This window comes from Leptonotus elevatus, chromosome 10 (assembly GCF_054856555.1).
Source record: "Leptonotus elevatus isolate MCC_2025b chromosome 10, RoL_Lele_1.0, whole genome shotgun sequence".
In the NCBI taxonomy this organism is placed as follows: Eukaryota; Metazoa; Chordata; class Actinopteri; order Syngnathiformes; family Syngnathidae; genus Leptonotus; species Leptonotus elevatus.
The window spans coordinates 10332288-10348148 of record NC_141248.1 but is presented as its reverse complement, the minus strand read 5'-3'; the positions used below and the strand labels follow the sequence as shown (position 1 = coordinate 10348148).

Sequence of the window (15861 nt, the reverse complement as noted above, 5' to 3'; positions counted from 1 at the left end):
GGGTGACCAATTCAATCTCGTTTTACTTTTGCTTAGTTTAACACTACAAAAGCTTCACTGTCTTGTTAGATTTATACCAGTTATACTGTGCTATAGTTTTCAACATGTTTACCAATTAGTTGTGGGCAGTAGAGGGCACTGCTGCCACATAAAAAAATATACAGCATATAGCTATCATAGATATGTTTGTCAATACACATTCAATTCCTGTATTGTGTTGACTATTTGTAATATAAAAGTTAAATTGTGTGATGCTCTGTTCCCAAGAAAAAAATAATAATTGATGTAATTGAAACCGACTTTATAGAGCAAGTGAAGCCACAGTGTCGCTGACAAAGTAAAAATAAAATAAAAATTGGGAATTTAAATCAAATATTCCGGAAAACAAACTCTAAAGATTCAAAACTATCTTCATCTGTGATGTCTTAACATCTTGTGCTATTAATTTTATTTATTTTTAATAGTTTTTATGTCATGCCTGTGCAGATGGTAAAATGTGATGAAAACCAAACAACCAGAAATCAGTAATGCAACACAGGAAAGGATCGGGCTAAATAATCCCATGCAGTACACACATACGTATCAATCAAAATTTAATGTAAAATCACTTATCTCACGCAACACACCACTCATGAATTCCCATAATGCCTTGCAAACACCACTTTCAGCCAGGAACAAATTCGTTCATTCCGTTAGTTTTAAATTTACAACAACGTGGAAGTCAGTTGGAGTCACAGAATGAATTGTAATTTTTTTCTAAATTTCACTTCATTCATAGTAGCTTTAAATGTGCAAATGAAAAAAAATAAACCCACAGCATCGTAATTTGAAGACTTATTGAAAATGGTAATTGTGGCAATTTAAAAACACCAAATGTCACTTTAGTCTTCATTTGTTCACATTTACATTTGAGAGAAATACGTTTAAAATGATGTGCCATTTTACATACAAAAATGTTATCACAAGATAAGCTATTCTTAGGTTACATTACATTTTTGCTGCTGAATTGAAAAAAAAAATCATTTTTATTGGGCTATATTTGACATATAATGCAAAATAAAGTTGTATGATGAAGGTTTCATATTCCTCTTGTGTCACGACCAGCAATTGCGGTCAGCACAACGTGATTATTTTCCAATAATGACGTTTTTGTAGCCTTTGACGTGACACAACTTGCTGCTATCAAAATCAACCACCAGCTTTCTCAGTCCGCTGTGGGTGGGAGTGAAGTACATTTTCACCTTGGCGTCTTCCCCAGGAGCCACTGTGGAGCTCAGCCTGTGGACCAAAGTAAATATTAGTGCCAAGCAATCTCACAGGCCTCCGATAGACTCAATATTTACATAACAAATCACCATTTATACTGTAATCACAGCATTTAGAGCTTTTTAAACAGACAAGAGACCAATAATGTTTGAACTACTCAGGCTTTACGCATTGATAAGAGAAAACATGGACAATTTAACTTTAATCTTCAGCCAGTGAAGAAGCAAATCTGTGTTAACTCCAGTATTTATTAAGATTAAAGTTATCCATCCATCTTATCAGTGGGGGAAAGAAATAAAGTACAAATCTAAAAAAAAATTTTTTTTGGGGGGGGTGACATATTTATCCAACAATAGTAGCTACATGATGAGTCTGATCTGTGAGGGGGAAACAATCCTGGCACCTCTGTGCTCTTCCACTAGGTTGCAAGAAAATACATAAAATGAAGATTTTATTACATTGACACTTGATATTACTTATAGCCTACTGTAGTTAATACAAAAACATAATGGAGCTATAAAACCTCTCCGAGATGACCCTTCCTCCAGTCAGGTTAGCCCCCTCCATGCTGAAGCAGCAATTCTCCAAGGGCTCCGGCAAGGGATTTTTTAGAGTGATCTCGGCTGCCAGTTTTCGATTCTCCTTGGGTTCACCCAGGATCTGCAAAAGACAACATTGAAAGCGGCCTCATTTGTGAGTGCAGTCAAAACATGTGCTTCCTCATCACGACAGATTCTATTATAACACTCACTCGGACTTGAATTTCAGGATTGTCCAGCACAATGTTTCTCACTGCCAACGTTGCTTCCCGGGTGGCGTAGTTGAACATGAGAGCTGCCAGACGGATCATGTTGTCCCCAGTGAGCTGCCCGCCATATTTTGAATAGTTGAGCCGTAGTGGAACCTTCCTGGCTGGAAAAAAAGAGCATGATATACAGTTAAATTGATATTTTATATTAAAAACAAAGAATAAATAAATAACAATAATAAATATATATGTATACAATAAATATAATAATAATAATAATAATAATAATACATTTGTTTATTATTATAAATAATAAATTTTATTATATTTATATATATATATATATATATAATTTATTGTAATAAATAATAATACAATAAATTAATAAATATAACAACAACAATACTAAATAATAAGTTTGTTTAATATTATTATTATTATATTTTGTATTATTTAAATAAATCAATAATAATAATAATAATAATAATAATAAGCAGTAGATAATGGATGGATGGATGGCTAAATAATAAACAAAAAATACTAATTGATATTTTAACTGATATTTTGAATGTGCATTAGATCATGCAGGCGTCTTTTCAATTCCATTTCCAATCACAAGGCTTGCTCACCTCCTCCAGGTGAAAGCTCAACATTGAGCAAATCTTTGAAGCCGCAGTTCCCTCCCTGAGAGCCGTTATAGGACACGGCACAGGATCCGAAGAGCAGGCGGCACTTCTTGTCACTCTGCGTGTTGTTGGTGACGACAGCAAAGACGTCAAAGTCGCAGCCCTTTTTCATCTGTGGGGAGACTTTGATGGTCACGTCCAGGCCTTCGTTCTCCTTCACCTGGAGAAGCTTGTTTTGGTGGTCGGCCTTCATGAAGGCCTCACGCTCCTCATCAGAACCTAATCAGACAGAGAAATGGAATTGAATGATTTGACATTTCGTGAACTTGATGTCGTGGCTTGGAGGTATTGCCGCTTACCTTCAGGATACTTGTAGAGATGAGTGATGTCTTCTCTGTGGTCGCTGCCAATGCCCTTGGTGCTGATCATCTTTCCCACCAGTTGGGTAGAAGTGACTTTGGATGTGCTGCCATCTTTTTTTTTCATGGTGGTGATGACATCAGCGTTGACTTCAGCGAAGACAAAGGGGGCGTCATACTTGCACATGAGTTCCCCCTCCTTGATGGCCTTGACAGGGATGGGCCCACAGCAGAACACTCCTGGAAAAGACAAATGTGTGCGTTGGGACTTGTTTCACATCACTATTCCGACATATAAATGTTTGATAGATGAAGTCATCAAAAGAGTTGGTTACCGTCACTTTTTTCTTGAGGAGTAGGGTCACTGGCTTGCCAGCCGTTATAAGCTGAACCACTTAGGTCTGGTCGGGTCATCCAGCTCTCCACCCAACAGTGATAATTCCTGAAAATAACACTATGATAAGCACAACTCAAAATGCAATTTACACACTTCATGACATCATAGACCTGGGAATTGCTGCAGCCACAGTTGGTTCTAAGCTAAAATAATCTTTAGTATCTGACTGGGTTGTAAGTTGTTTTGTCAGGATCATTTTAACTTTGAGATAAATGGAATATATTTTTAATCAGTCTTTACCAACATAGTAATTGGTCCACTTGCAGCAGATGTGCTAACCACTACGTCACCGTACGGGTTTCTCCCACATTCCAAAAACATGCAGTTTAAAAAAACTTTTTTTCAAACAAAGCCTGGAGTTCAAATCATCATCCTGAATGACACACAGTAAATTATTGAAAGATAAATTTGACTCTAAACAGAGTCTATTTGTTCTCACTGTAAACGAGTAAACTTTACACTTGGAAGAGAGTAAAATACGTATTTTATAAAGCGCATCAGATTATAAGGCGCACCTCCAAATGGCCTATTCAAAAACATTTTCCATATATAAGGCGCACTGCATTATAAGGCGCATAGAATAGAAACTACTGTAGTGGATGGGGTTGCGTTAAGCATCCACTGGATGGATCTGCGCTAAAGGGAACGTCAACAAAAATCAGATGAGTCAGTCAGTCAATATTGATTACCGGTAATGCAATACAAACCAGTTCTGACAACTCTGTTCACTCCCAAAGCAAGTTACTGGTAGCGCAGTCACAATACTGTTATGTATTAACAATATAACAATAACTCAACATTGTTCAAACATTTATATCCATATTTACAATATCTCCCAGCCTTGTTCAGGTGTGGGACTACCGTTCTAACCGCTGTTACTTTGGCGACGCCCCCTGACTACGATAGCCGTACTTAACCAATATTGATCCACATATAAGGCGCATCGGATTATAAGACGCACTTTCGTTTTTTTAGAAAATTAAAGGCTATTAGGTGCGCCTTATAATGCGGAAAATTTTAATGTATTTTTACTGTGTACGAGAGGATTGGCCTCTCCCATAACAAAAACCTGGTAAAGTATTTTTACTCGAAAATTCTAAGTAGATTTTAGAAGGAAATGTTTTGAGTACATTTTACTAGTTTGTTAAAAAAAAAAAAGTTACACGAGTCTTGAAGAACAAACTCATGACCTTCAGCTTGGGAGACTGCCACTCTACCACCTGAGCTATGCCACTCTACCACCTGAGCTATGCCACTCCTACAGTTCGCTAATATCCAAAAGGATATCTCTTGGAGGTACGAAGAGTCCACATTAAAAATATGTTGAGTAAAATTTACTGTGAATGTTTTGCTCTCTTCCAAGTGTAAATTTTACTCGGTTTAGAGTGGGACCAAAAAGACTCAGTTTAGAGTAAAATTTACTCTACAGAATTTACTGTGTATAAGCAAATCTTGAGAGGTTTCAGCTCAATTACACTCTAAAAACAGTTGGGTCGAATGTAAGCCAATTATAGATCAAAAATGGACCAATCAACTTTATGGGCCAATTTGACCCAACTTTGAGTCAAGAAATGGGTCTTTTGATGTAAAACAACTCAAAAATATTGGTCAGATCCTGTACTTGGGTAAAAAAACAACTCAGAAAGTTGGGTCAAATGGACCCAAGTAGAGGATCTGTCCATTTTTTTTTTTACCCATAGTTGGAATATTTTTGACCCAACTGTTTTTAGAGTGTAGCATTATTCATTCCAGCAATGCCTATAAAATATTACTTGTGACTGTATAACTCTACAAACATCTTGTTCTGGCTGTTAGGTGTTTGTTTTACTTTATCTTTAATTCTCTTTAAAACCTGTTTCACATAATCAGTGTTAAAATGTTAATGCATTGCTGGAACAAGATTTATAATCACACCAGATTCAGTCTGAACTTAGTGACTCTATCAAACCTCATTACATTACATTTGAGTTGCATTATGTAAGCAGAAAAAAAAATACAAAATTTAAATTAAATGTGGCCTGTAAGCACTCCAATGTGTACGCCACCTCGGCCAATTAAACAAAATTTGAGAAAAAAAATCCATTGTATGAGTGAAAAATAATATTTTAAATGTGATTTGATAAATGGATACCAGATCATTTCTTTGGATCGAATGAGTTCCCCATTTTCGTTGATGTAGCGTTCGATCACCAGGTTGCTGTTAGCATCATGAGCTGAGTAGTAGTTGGTGACAACTCTGCAGGGGATGCCAAGAGCTCTGAAAACTACAGGATGATAAAAGCATGAGTATCGAAAATTTGCTGTACTAACATAATACTGTACTGCGCATCGCAACATGTCACATATACATTTGTGCATTGTGCCAGTGTAAGGAAAAGTGTGTTTCCTTGCGATAGGTTGGCAGGCTCATCATTGTCCTATCTTACTTGAGCAGGCAACAGCAGCGAACACCCAGCACTGCCCGAAACGAACAGGCTGACAAGCTTGTGTGTCCCAGTTGCGCAGAATCTCCACACTGCCCTTCCAGAACATGGGGCTCACCCCACCATCAAAGTCATGGGACCAGTTTCCCAGCAAAACCCCTTTGTCATCATTACAATTCACCTGTAAGGAAAAAGGAGTGTCAACTTGCAGTAAATTAAAAAATTAAAAACATCAACTATGATGAGAAAGTCAACTGACCATGGCACTGAGAACTCTGGACACGTAGATGGGATTCCTCCTGCCTGAGCAGTCTTTGCCTGGATTACGCAGACATTTGGGATTCATATCCAAAATCCGCAGACACACATCCAGGATTCCACTTTCAAACTGTGCATTAAAAAAAGCATTATTGCCGCCCTTCATCTGAAGAACAACATATGTGAGAAACATGTTTTGGAAACCACTGAACAGGTGGCGTTAAAGTACATAAAGCTTCAGTAATCACGTAAGTCATGTGCTGGTGATGCCAAGAGTAGAATTAGATTGGAAACAATAACAATCCTCTTCTGTCTGCTGTCAGATTCATTAGCATTGACTAAATGTTTCATCTGCAGTTATGTAACAGCATAATATTTTGAAAATAAGTTCTACAAATGTGTGTGATCTTGCAGAGTGTTGATGTTGGTACCTGGCCAAAGTTCCATGGAGTTGCTATTGGATGTTTAGCATTGCCCTGAAAGATGATCCCATCCTGCGACAAGACATATTCTTCCAAACTCTGCTTGTTGTCCAGATATACAGCATCTCCTGTTGCCAAGAGACACCGTCAAACAAACTGTGGCTGTGCATGCTGATCCTCAGGCACTTCATAAAATTGAAGCAAAAGATGACAGCATTTATTTGGGGTAATGCTGTTCACTCATTTAGCTGGTTTGCTATCAATCAATCAATCAATCAATCAATGTATACATAAATACATACATACATCACCCATATTCCATCCATCCAGCTGTCCACACATCCATCATCGATGCATCTATCTGCCCACCCAACATACATACATTTATGAATCCATCCATCCTTCCATCATATATATATATATATATATATATATATATAATATATATATAAGCTACCATCCATCCAGCCATTCATGCATCCATCTGTCCACCAATCATCCACCCATTTATTAATCATCCATCCTTCCATCATCAATCCATTCATCCATCTGACCATTCATCCATCCATCCATCTGTCCACCCACCCATTATCATCCATTTATTAATCATCTATCCTTCCATGATCCATCCATCCTTTTTTATGTAGATCCATCCGTAATCCATCCTTTCATCTGTCCATCCAACTGTCATCCATGCATCCATCTGTCCGCCACTGCATCCAACCATCATCCATCCATCCATTCTTCTGTAGACCCATCCGTAACCCATCCTTCCATCCAACTGTCATCATCCATCCATCCATCCATCCATCCATCCATACATACATCCATCCATTCTTCTGTAAACCCATCCGTAATTTATCCTTTCATCTGTTCACCCATCTTTCATCCATGCATCCATCTGTCCAACGCTGCATCCAACCATCATCCATCTATCCATCCATCCATCCATCCATCATCCATTCTTCTGTAGACCCCTCCGTAACCCATCTTTCATCTGTTCATACAACTGTCATCATCCATCCATCTGTCCATCCATCCATCATCCATCATCCATGCATCCATCCATCCATTTATCCATCCATCCACTAGACATGAACATTAAATTCATTTTCATACATTATTGCATACATGACAGTAAAAGAGCAACACAACACAAAGTTGTGTTTAAAGGTTACCCACCTGAGCACCAGGGGTTGAACAGCAGGATGAATTCAATTCGTGCCGAGTGTCCCATGGTCAGAACGTAACGTCCTATGGGTGCATCGGGGGCAGCACAGAGGGACAGGGCCACAGTGTCTCCGGCAGGGCTGATGACCGCCGCACTCCAGCATGAAGTGTCAATGTTGGCTGACAGGCCGAAGGAGGCCCGGGTGCCGTACTGTTCAGAAGGTTGAGGACCTGGAGTGGTAATTATGGTTAAAGGAAAAAAATATTTGAGTCTGGCCAACAAACCCCAATGGAAAACTTTCAAACTACACAAACTCTAAATCTCTTCTTGAGAATGAATTATTATGACCCTGATGATTTGGTCCTCATGTGGCCCTATTTGGTCAATGTTCAGATTGCTGTTCTGGTAAATTACATAAGCCTCAGCCTGGTCATGCTTGCTTCCAATTCCTACACGTCTGTCACTGCCCACTAAACCAAAGGAATCATGCAATCAAGGATTCTCGCTGAACCCATGAAAATATGCTGAACTTGAAGTGGGAGACACTCTTATCAGTTAATACACACATCTCCTTTTGGCAAGCGGCGCTTCCTGATGAAACTGTCAGATGTGCTGACAAGAAGTCTTATCATTGTCGGCATGAGACATTGACTAAATGTTAGACGACAAGTACAAGTTAACGAATGACATATATTGCGCCCAGTGGGAGAAAAGAGTTTACAATCACAATAAACAACAGAACATTCCTCAACGTCAGTCAATCATGCTAGTGTAAAAACAAGTGTTTCCTTTTCCTATCCATCAACATTACATCTCATTTCCTCTTTGCCGTGTCTGAAATGACAATAGGCTGGAAAACAACCCGTGTCAGCATGAAACGAGTAGGTAATGCACTGGGCGTGTCCAGAATTTCATTAACATCCTAACAGGACGCAACCACAATAGATCACTTTCCACCTTTGGAACCTGGAGCATGTTCCAGTCAGAGGTATTTTTTTAAATTTTTATTATTATTATTATTTTCGACAAATATTTAGCACTGACTAAATATTCGTTAGCTCAAAAAATAATTAGCAATAATAATTAGTAGGAGGAAAACTGCAAAAAAATAAAAAATAAAATAAAAACTAAGCCCACTCCTACTTTTCATTCACTCATCCTATTAAAAAAATAATAATAATTGTCAAGCGTCACCTGTCTCGGCTATGCAATCCAGTGTGCTGAGTCCAGGCTGGTAGCTCCCTGAGCGAAGGTACAAGCTGATGGTGAACAGTTGGCCCCTCCTCACGATCAGGCGGTCCACGCCGTTGAGGTCGGTGTAATGGTCGGTGTTGTTGAAGTCGCACTCCAAGTCGCACCGATCAATGTCCAGAGCTTAAAGATAGGGAACATTGGCAAAGACATTGCGTTTCATAGCGTGCCATTAAAGTAAAGACAGTGCAATGTTTGAGTTTCAACTATGAGAGTTTTAACTTTGTAATGTTTTATTTGTTGGCCCATGCCATACCCATTCACTCTTCGAAGTTTTTTTTCCATTTGTTTGTTTTTTACTTGACCCAAAACAAAAACTCTTTTTGTGTAATACAGTATTCAGACTTCTAATTTTGCAGTACAACCCCCCCCCCCCCCCCCCACATATTGACTATTTTGTCCCATCATGTGGAATTTAAATAAACACAGCTTACTTACTTAATAACATGAGAAACAACAAACGTGTCTGAAGCTTTTCAGTCAAAATATTACTTCAACCTTTGGAAACATTTACAGAAGTACATTAAAGAAAAAAACTGTTTCCTCTCATAGGAACGCCCAGGAAGTTAAACATTTCATTTGGATGCTTGATGCAGTGTCCCACAGCCAGCTAGAAAGCAGGTGACACTAAAGTAAAAATAGAGTCGTACTGTATAACCGTGTAGATTTAGTACATGAGTCATGTCGTGCGAGTGAGTTAGTAACATTTATTTACTGTATATGGCACATTACATTGACAAAAGTCACAAAGTGCTTTGCAAAATGAAGGAGTCTAACGCTAACAAAAATCTTGTATGGGAGTTTGGACCTTCACTCATTGCAAATTAGGAACATAACTGTCATTTTTAGAAGACACATTTTTAAACTGTGTCAAACTTGTCCAAGAGGTTTACAAAGAAGCTGTGTCTGACTTTTTAGAGTGAAACAGATCATCGGCTGACTGAACGAGCTTGGTGGCACATTGCATCAATATTTGTCCAGACTTGCTGGAGAAGATCAGAAAGACCCGGAGTTTCTTGAATTTGGACCTTTACCTGATGACACTATTATTTTTGAATGGATTCTTTGTTCCATGCGACGAGGTGTGTCCGAAAAGTTCTAGGATTGGTGTCACAAAAGGTTGAAATGCACTACAAACGATGTGTTTTTTAGCTATATCTTTTTTTGACACCGATCTTGGAAACTTTTCTGACGCACCTGGAGGTGGCACCTCCAGGTGCGTGCCGAAACTTGACAGCATTGTGCAACACAAAAGCTTATTAAAGAAGCAAAGCCAGAAATGTGAACAATATTTTTGCAGAATGTTGGCGAGATGTTGTTCTGAGTATGATGTCAAACTGTATCCAGGCAGAGAAGGTAGTTTGAATCAGGGCGTTATTATCGACTCTGTAACTGACGTGTGGTCACAGCGCCATAGAACAGGTGAAGATAACAAACTTAATGCTTTTGTGAGTAGGCCTTTTGAATGACCTAAGACGAAGGATCGAAAACCTTTGCTGCAATTTTAAAAGGTGGGTTCCTGGACAAATATCTTGAAAGTGGGATATCCTTAAGGTTAAAGACAAGGGCAGCTAGTGGGAAAATGTGTAGGAAAAAAAGACAACAAAATGGCAAAATAAAGCACAACACTGTGGCTCAATAGTTAGCCGTTCTAAGTGTCTCATTTATCTATTGTCACACTTCATACTACAACTTTATCCTTGTAACATTTCCTCTTGATACGCTTTATTGTGATGTTACTTTTTTGTCTGTGTGACCTTTTGCATGAAAAGTTTTAAGAGTTTTAGATAAAAGGTGTGTGTTACCGATAGTTTGGGACTTTCCAAAGCTCCTCATCATTACATTTGTTTTATGATGATAACAGTGCACTGCAGGACTCTTTCACCAATGAAGGTGGAGAACATTTACTTCCACTACACTCCCACTCCCACACATATACATGCACGCACACACACACACGCACGCACACGGTACAGCCTCTCCTTCTCTCCAGGGTGAGGCGTGACTAAGACTATCCCACCCTCCGATTTCCTGTTAACACAACTTCTATTGAATGCTTTGGTTGTTGATCTCCTGCCAAAACAGGCCACTTCATGAATCATGACCTGTCCGAAGGTTAACTAACTCTATGTCTGTTTTGTCTTTGTGGCTGCACACAAGCACGAGGTTGCGATGTCTTGGTCAGGCGAGACCAAAGTAAACGCAATCTAAGCCTCGACGACTTCTTGCTGGTTTATATGAAGCCATCGGGTATATTGTCTGAGCACACTGCCTTACACAATGTGGTTTCATTGACTTTGGTTTGTGTCTTAATTGAACAGATGTCAGTTCAACAAAGTGGAGCAAATTATTTAAAGATGTCAACATGACTTAGCTTGGGGAAATAATGAGGACCGGATTTGCTGTTTGGCCACAGCACAACTTTCACTCATTCCATTTCAGTTGATCTGTGCAAATATCATAAAAATAAAAATAAACATAAAAAAAAATCCCTGTATTGTTGCCCAGGTCTTATTAAAATGAGAAACAATCTGCAAATAAAAACAAATATTTCACCCAGTAAATGCAATTTTTGCACTCACACATTGAGTCCATCAGCACTGGCATGCTTGTGTTTAAATCGGAAACAGTATTCATTTCCTCACTGGGGGTCTATGTATCCATAATAATGTATAACAGTGTAAATACATCTCATTTGCTTTCACATACAGCATACAATAGCACAGAGGCACAACCAGCCTTTACATAATACTGCTGTCATCTTGCTTCAAGGAGCAACTGAGGCCTGAGTTTACCTTATAAGGCAAAAAACAACAACAACAAGCACAAGCTTTTCAGTCAAAACAAACTTTTCCTTACTTTGGAATATGTCGATAAAAAAATGTGTAACCCCACTTTTAGTAACACTTATACAATGAGAAATTAAATTTGGGACGCTTTTTGCCACAGCTGGAAAGCAGATGACGTCATACAAAAACAGAAGAGCAAGATAGGGACATGTTGTTTTAGCACGTTAAACATTGTATAAATAAGTTAACTAGACTTAAGCTGTTATAAATAAAAAGTCATAATATCTTTTGTAAAACTTTGTGGTTGGGCATTTAAATTCTGATAATAAAAAAAAAGAAAATAAGTAATATTACAACTCTATCTCGTAACACGAAAAAAAAATATATAAAAAAAAAATCTGACTTCGTTCATTATATATAGATTTTTTTCATACTATAGTATAAAATGTTTCTTGTTTTTAATCGCAACATTATGACTACAGTCATGTTGCTGGCGTCCTGTTGAAAATCTGCATCCATTTTAGGCACAATAAGCTAAAGATAGATTATGGCATGCTACTAATTGTCCGCACTGACAATAAAGGTCATCGGCCCGTTTGACTGATTTCTCTTGGGGAGTGTTGGAATTCCGCCCCAGGGGTAAAGGCTTTGCTTATAGCCCCAGCTGCTCTGCTGCTATTCCAAGTGGTCCACATTCAAAAGATTCAAACATCACAGTGAACTATTTATTTTTTAACATGCATACATGCTTAGAGGTCAGGCAGAAAAAGTTGCAGTATCCCAAAAGTCAAGTGAGTAGCTAAATTTAAAAAAATGATATTCAACATTTACTTATCATCCTTGTCAATGAGCGCCTCAAAAAATGACCGAGTATGCCTTACCTTGAGCCATGACGTTGTTTTTGAGTGGGAATGTCACACGTGAACCACCTTAATGGAAATAAAGCGTGTATTTGCTGTTATCTGCATGTTATTTGTACTCTTCCTCCTCCCCATGCCAGTGTGCTGTGTGGGCGTGATGCGACCCTCCCCTCGAAAAGACATGAGGGGGGTGGGAAAGCCGTTCCCGCTAAGTCAATTCACATTTGGGTTAGAGTGGAACTTCCCTGCATTGAAGAAGTGTGCATTGCACAGTGGCCGCACAAGGCAGACTTGTTTGGATGATTCAACGATGACGTCATGATGGTTTTTAGGAAGCATTAACAGGATGGTAAATTACAGGCATTGGTTTACGACGTAGTGGCTTGCTAAATGCTCAAGACAGTCATTCAGCCATCATCAATGACGACCTTCATTGCACCTTTTTACTTCAAAACGTGAACATTACTCAGCTATCCATTTGCACGGCACTGAAGTACATATTGTATTGGACCATGTGATCATTGCACCTACAGGGAGGAAAATGGAAGAGAATGTAGTTGCAGCTAAAAACAGCTTCCACTCTTCTGGGAAATTCTACAAAAATAATTGGACTGAGGGAATTTACTCGTCCAGAAAAATGGTGTTTGATTGAATAATAACTTAGATTAAAATAGCAGGCAACGCAGTGGAACACTGGTAAACCCATCTTCCTCACAGTCGAGAAGTCCCAAGTTTGAACACGTCATTAAATATCAAAGGTCGTTACACTAACACGTACATAAATTAAAACACCTCTCTATGTCCCGCATTCCCGTTGTCTCTAACTTTGGCTCCGACATTCGATCAGCCTGACACCACACTGATCCAAAATCAGAATTGGTTAAGTACACAGTTACCATTTTCGCAAATTTCTCTCTTGGTTTAACACTCTCATTGTTCAAACTAGTTACACTACTGGAAAAAAAAAATCGCAAAAAAAAAAAAAAATCGCAAAAAAAAAAAATCCACAAGTGAGAACGCGAAAGGTGAACCGCATTACAGTGAGGGAACACTGTTGCCCTTTGCGAAGCTCATAGGATAGTTCACAAACAGTAAAGAGGTCATGAAAATACAAAAATGGAGAACTTCATACAATTTCATCCCAAAAAATAACTCTGGTTAGCGACTCTCAATTTTAAGAATGGAGAATCAGTCGGAACTGGAAACGAACTGAAGAACATAGAATCAGAACCGGAATCATCCAAATTGAAACAACACTCAAAACCTAGTTGCCACCAGCCTGTGATAGTCAGGCTCCAAGCTTGAATGTGTGATGAAACCCGCCAATGCTCCTATCCTTTTTTCTGGGGAAAAAGCATACGGTATTTGGTCATCTGTAGGTGGGTGTTCTTCTTAATGCTCTCTGAATACCTCGTTCTAAAGAATAAAGATAATGTCATGGGACAGCATTCACTTGACAGTTACAGTAACTAATTGCAAAACATCACTTTATGAACAACTACGTGAGTCAAGTTTCAGAACATTGCTCAATGCACCATTGCAAAGAATGTAAGGATTTCATCATCCTTAGACTTTATTTCAAGAAAAATCGTTGCGCGTGAGTGGCAGGGCCGAAAACCAACACTGAATCCCTGTGAAAGTCATATATCAACAACACCTATCTCTATCTACCGATCTCTAGCTATTTCATGCACAAATTATGATAACCCACATCAGGATTTTTTTTTCTCAAGTGTTTTCATTCTTTAGGTATGAAAAAAAAATACTCACCTTCATTTTTTTTAAACATAATTTTTTCAAGGAGTTGGTGACATGTCCACTAGGGTGGATAACGTGCATTCGGATGACCGTTGAAATATGTGTGTAAATAAACAATAATAAATTTTAAAAAGCGTAAACACTATAAAACATATTTTTTTGTGTGATCTTTAACATTGTGGTCACATATTTTAATATATTACAAAACTGCTAAATGGATCAGCCTACTGCTATGACACACTTTCTTTCAAATGTACTTTATGTCAACAGTAATACAGTTTGTCTTCAGTGGAAAGATGTCATATTTTAATGGAAATTGGCACTATTTCATCTGTCAGATCTTTGGAAAATATGCGAATGGGAAATCTATTGGGTCTGTTTCCCTCAATACTCACCTTCTACTCTTCTGTAAAAAAAAAAAAAGGGAGGCTTCATCAGCATCCTCATCTTTCTCAGCTTCATTGTCACTACTGCTGCCAATTGTTAATTCCATTTTTTCTTCTTCTGGCGACCATTCACCATCACTGCTGCTGACATCATCCTCACTTGAGTCAGATGATCCATGTCATTGTCAACTATCCTGTACAGGCTTTGCTAGCATGCTCTGCAACTGACCGCTACAAAACATAAGGATCACACAAGGGTCCTTACTCTCATTTGAGGACTAAAATCGATAAAATATTGCTGTAATAAGTCCGAAATTGATTTGCATGAAAAAGTTACTGCACTTGAATTATTTTCACAAAAGTGCCCCTAATACTATGAATTGCAGTCAAAATATAGCTACTAATGTACCATGTCCAATTTAGTGGACACATGGACAATCACAATTTTCTCAAATCACAAAATCAATACTTGGATATTTTAACAATTATATTACTCCTTAGTCGTTGATTGATGTTTATATATATATATATATATACATATTTTACCTGCAAAGGTCTCCTACAGGAATGGACAGTTATTCCTTCCCAGCACGGCAGATCTGAACTTTTGTCTGCCATCTTGTTTTCAGTCTTTTTTCCCCCTTACACTTACAAAAGTTGACCAGTGGATGGCAGTGGAGGGCAAGACTACACTGGTGTCCACTGGGGTGGCTAATGCCCAACTAGGACATAAAGATTCATTTATATAGGGGGAAACATTTGAAAAGCTGTCCACTGTAGTAACCACTTTCCGTGATAGGGCTAGACCCGAGCTGATCTGAGATGGAATGCCATAATGTGGAAAAGTATGATGTGGTCTGACGAGTCCACATTTCAAATTGGTTTTGGAAATAGGAGGAAAATAACAAAATTCAAAAGCCAGCATATATGATGGTAGGAGTTTGTGTTAATGCCCATTGCATGGAAACTTGGACATCTGTGAAGGCACCGCTAATGCTGAAAGGTACATACAGGTTTTAGAGTAACATATGCTGCCTTCCAAGCAATTTCTTTTGTCAGCGATGTCCCTGCTTATTTCATCGAGACAGTGCCAAACCACAAACTACATGTGTTTCAACAGCGTAGCTTCAGAGTAGAAGAGTGTGAG

At 38.5% G+C, this 15861-nt stretch overlaps 1 protein-coding gene across 1 annotated transcript; it reads right to left on the bottom strand.

Moving 5' to 3' along the window:
- Positions 1-576: 576 nt before the first annotated feature.
- On the bottom strand, positions 577-12751 carry tgm2b (transglutaminase 2b). The gene is made up of 13 exons (XM_086087807.1): positions 12592-12751; positions 8865-9044; positions 7682-7900; positions 6509-6627; positions 6079-6207; positions 5823-6000; positions 5528-5660; positions 3335-3441; positions 3000-3239; positions 2644-2919; positions 2018-2178; positions 1790-1926; positions 577-1278 (listed from the first exon to the last, which is right to left on the bottom strand). The coding sequence occupies exons 1-13, from the start codon at positions 12599-12601 to the stop codon at positions 1128-1130; spliced, it is 2040 nt and encodes a 679-aa protein (XP_085943933.1). The 5' UTR covers positions 12602-12751; the 3' UTR covers positions 577-1127.
- Between the last annotated feature and the right edge of the window lie 3110 nt (positions 12752-15861).

What these genes read in the sequence shown, in the direction of transcription:
- tgm2b (XM_086087807.1), bottom strand. An exon ending in GTTCAACCCCTGGTGCTCAG is followed by an intron (nt 6,628 to 7,681) that starts GTGGGTAACCTT and finishes TCTTGGCAACAG; the next exon opens with GAGATGCTGTATATCTGGAC. An exon ending in CTCCATGGAACTTTGGCCAG is followed by an intron (nt 6,208 to 6,508) that starts GTACCAACATCA and finishes TTTAATGCACAG; the next exon opens with TTTGAAAGTGGAATCCTGGA.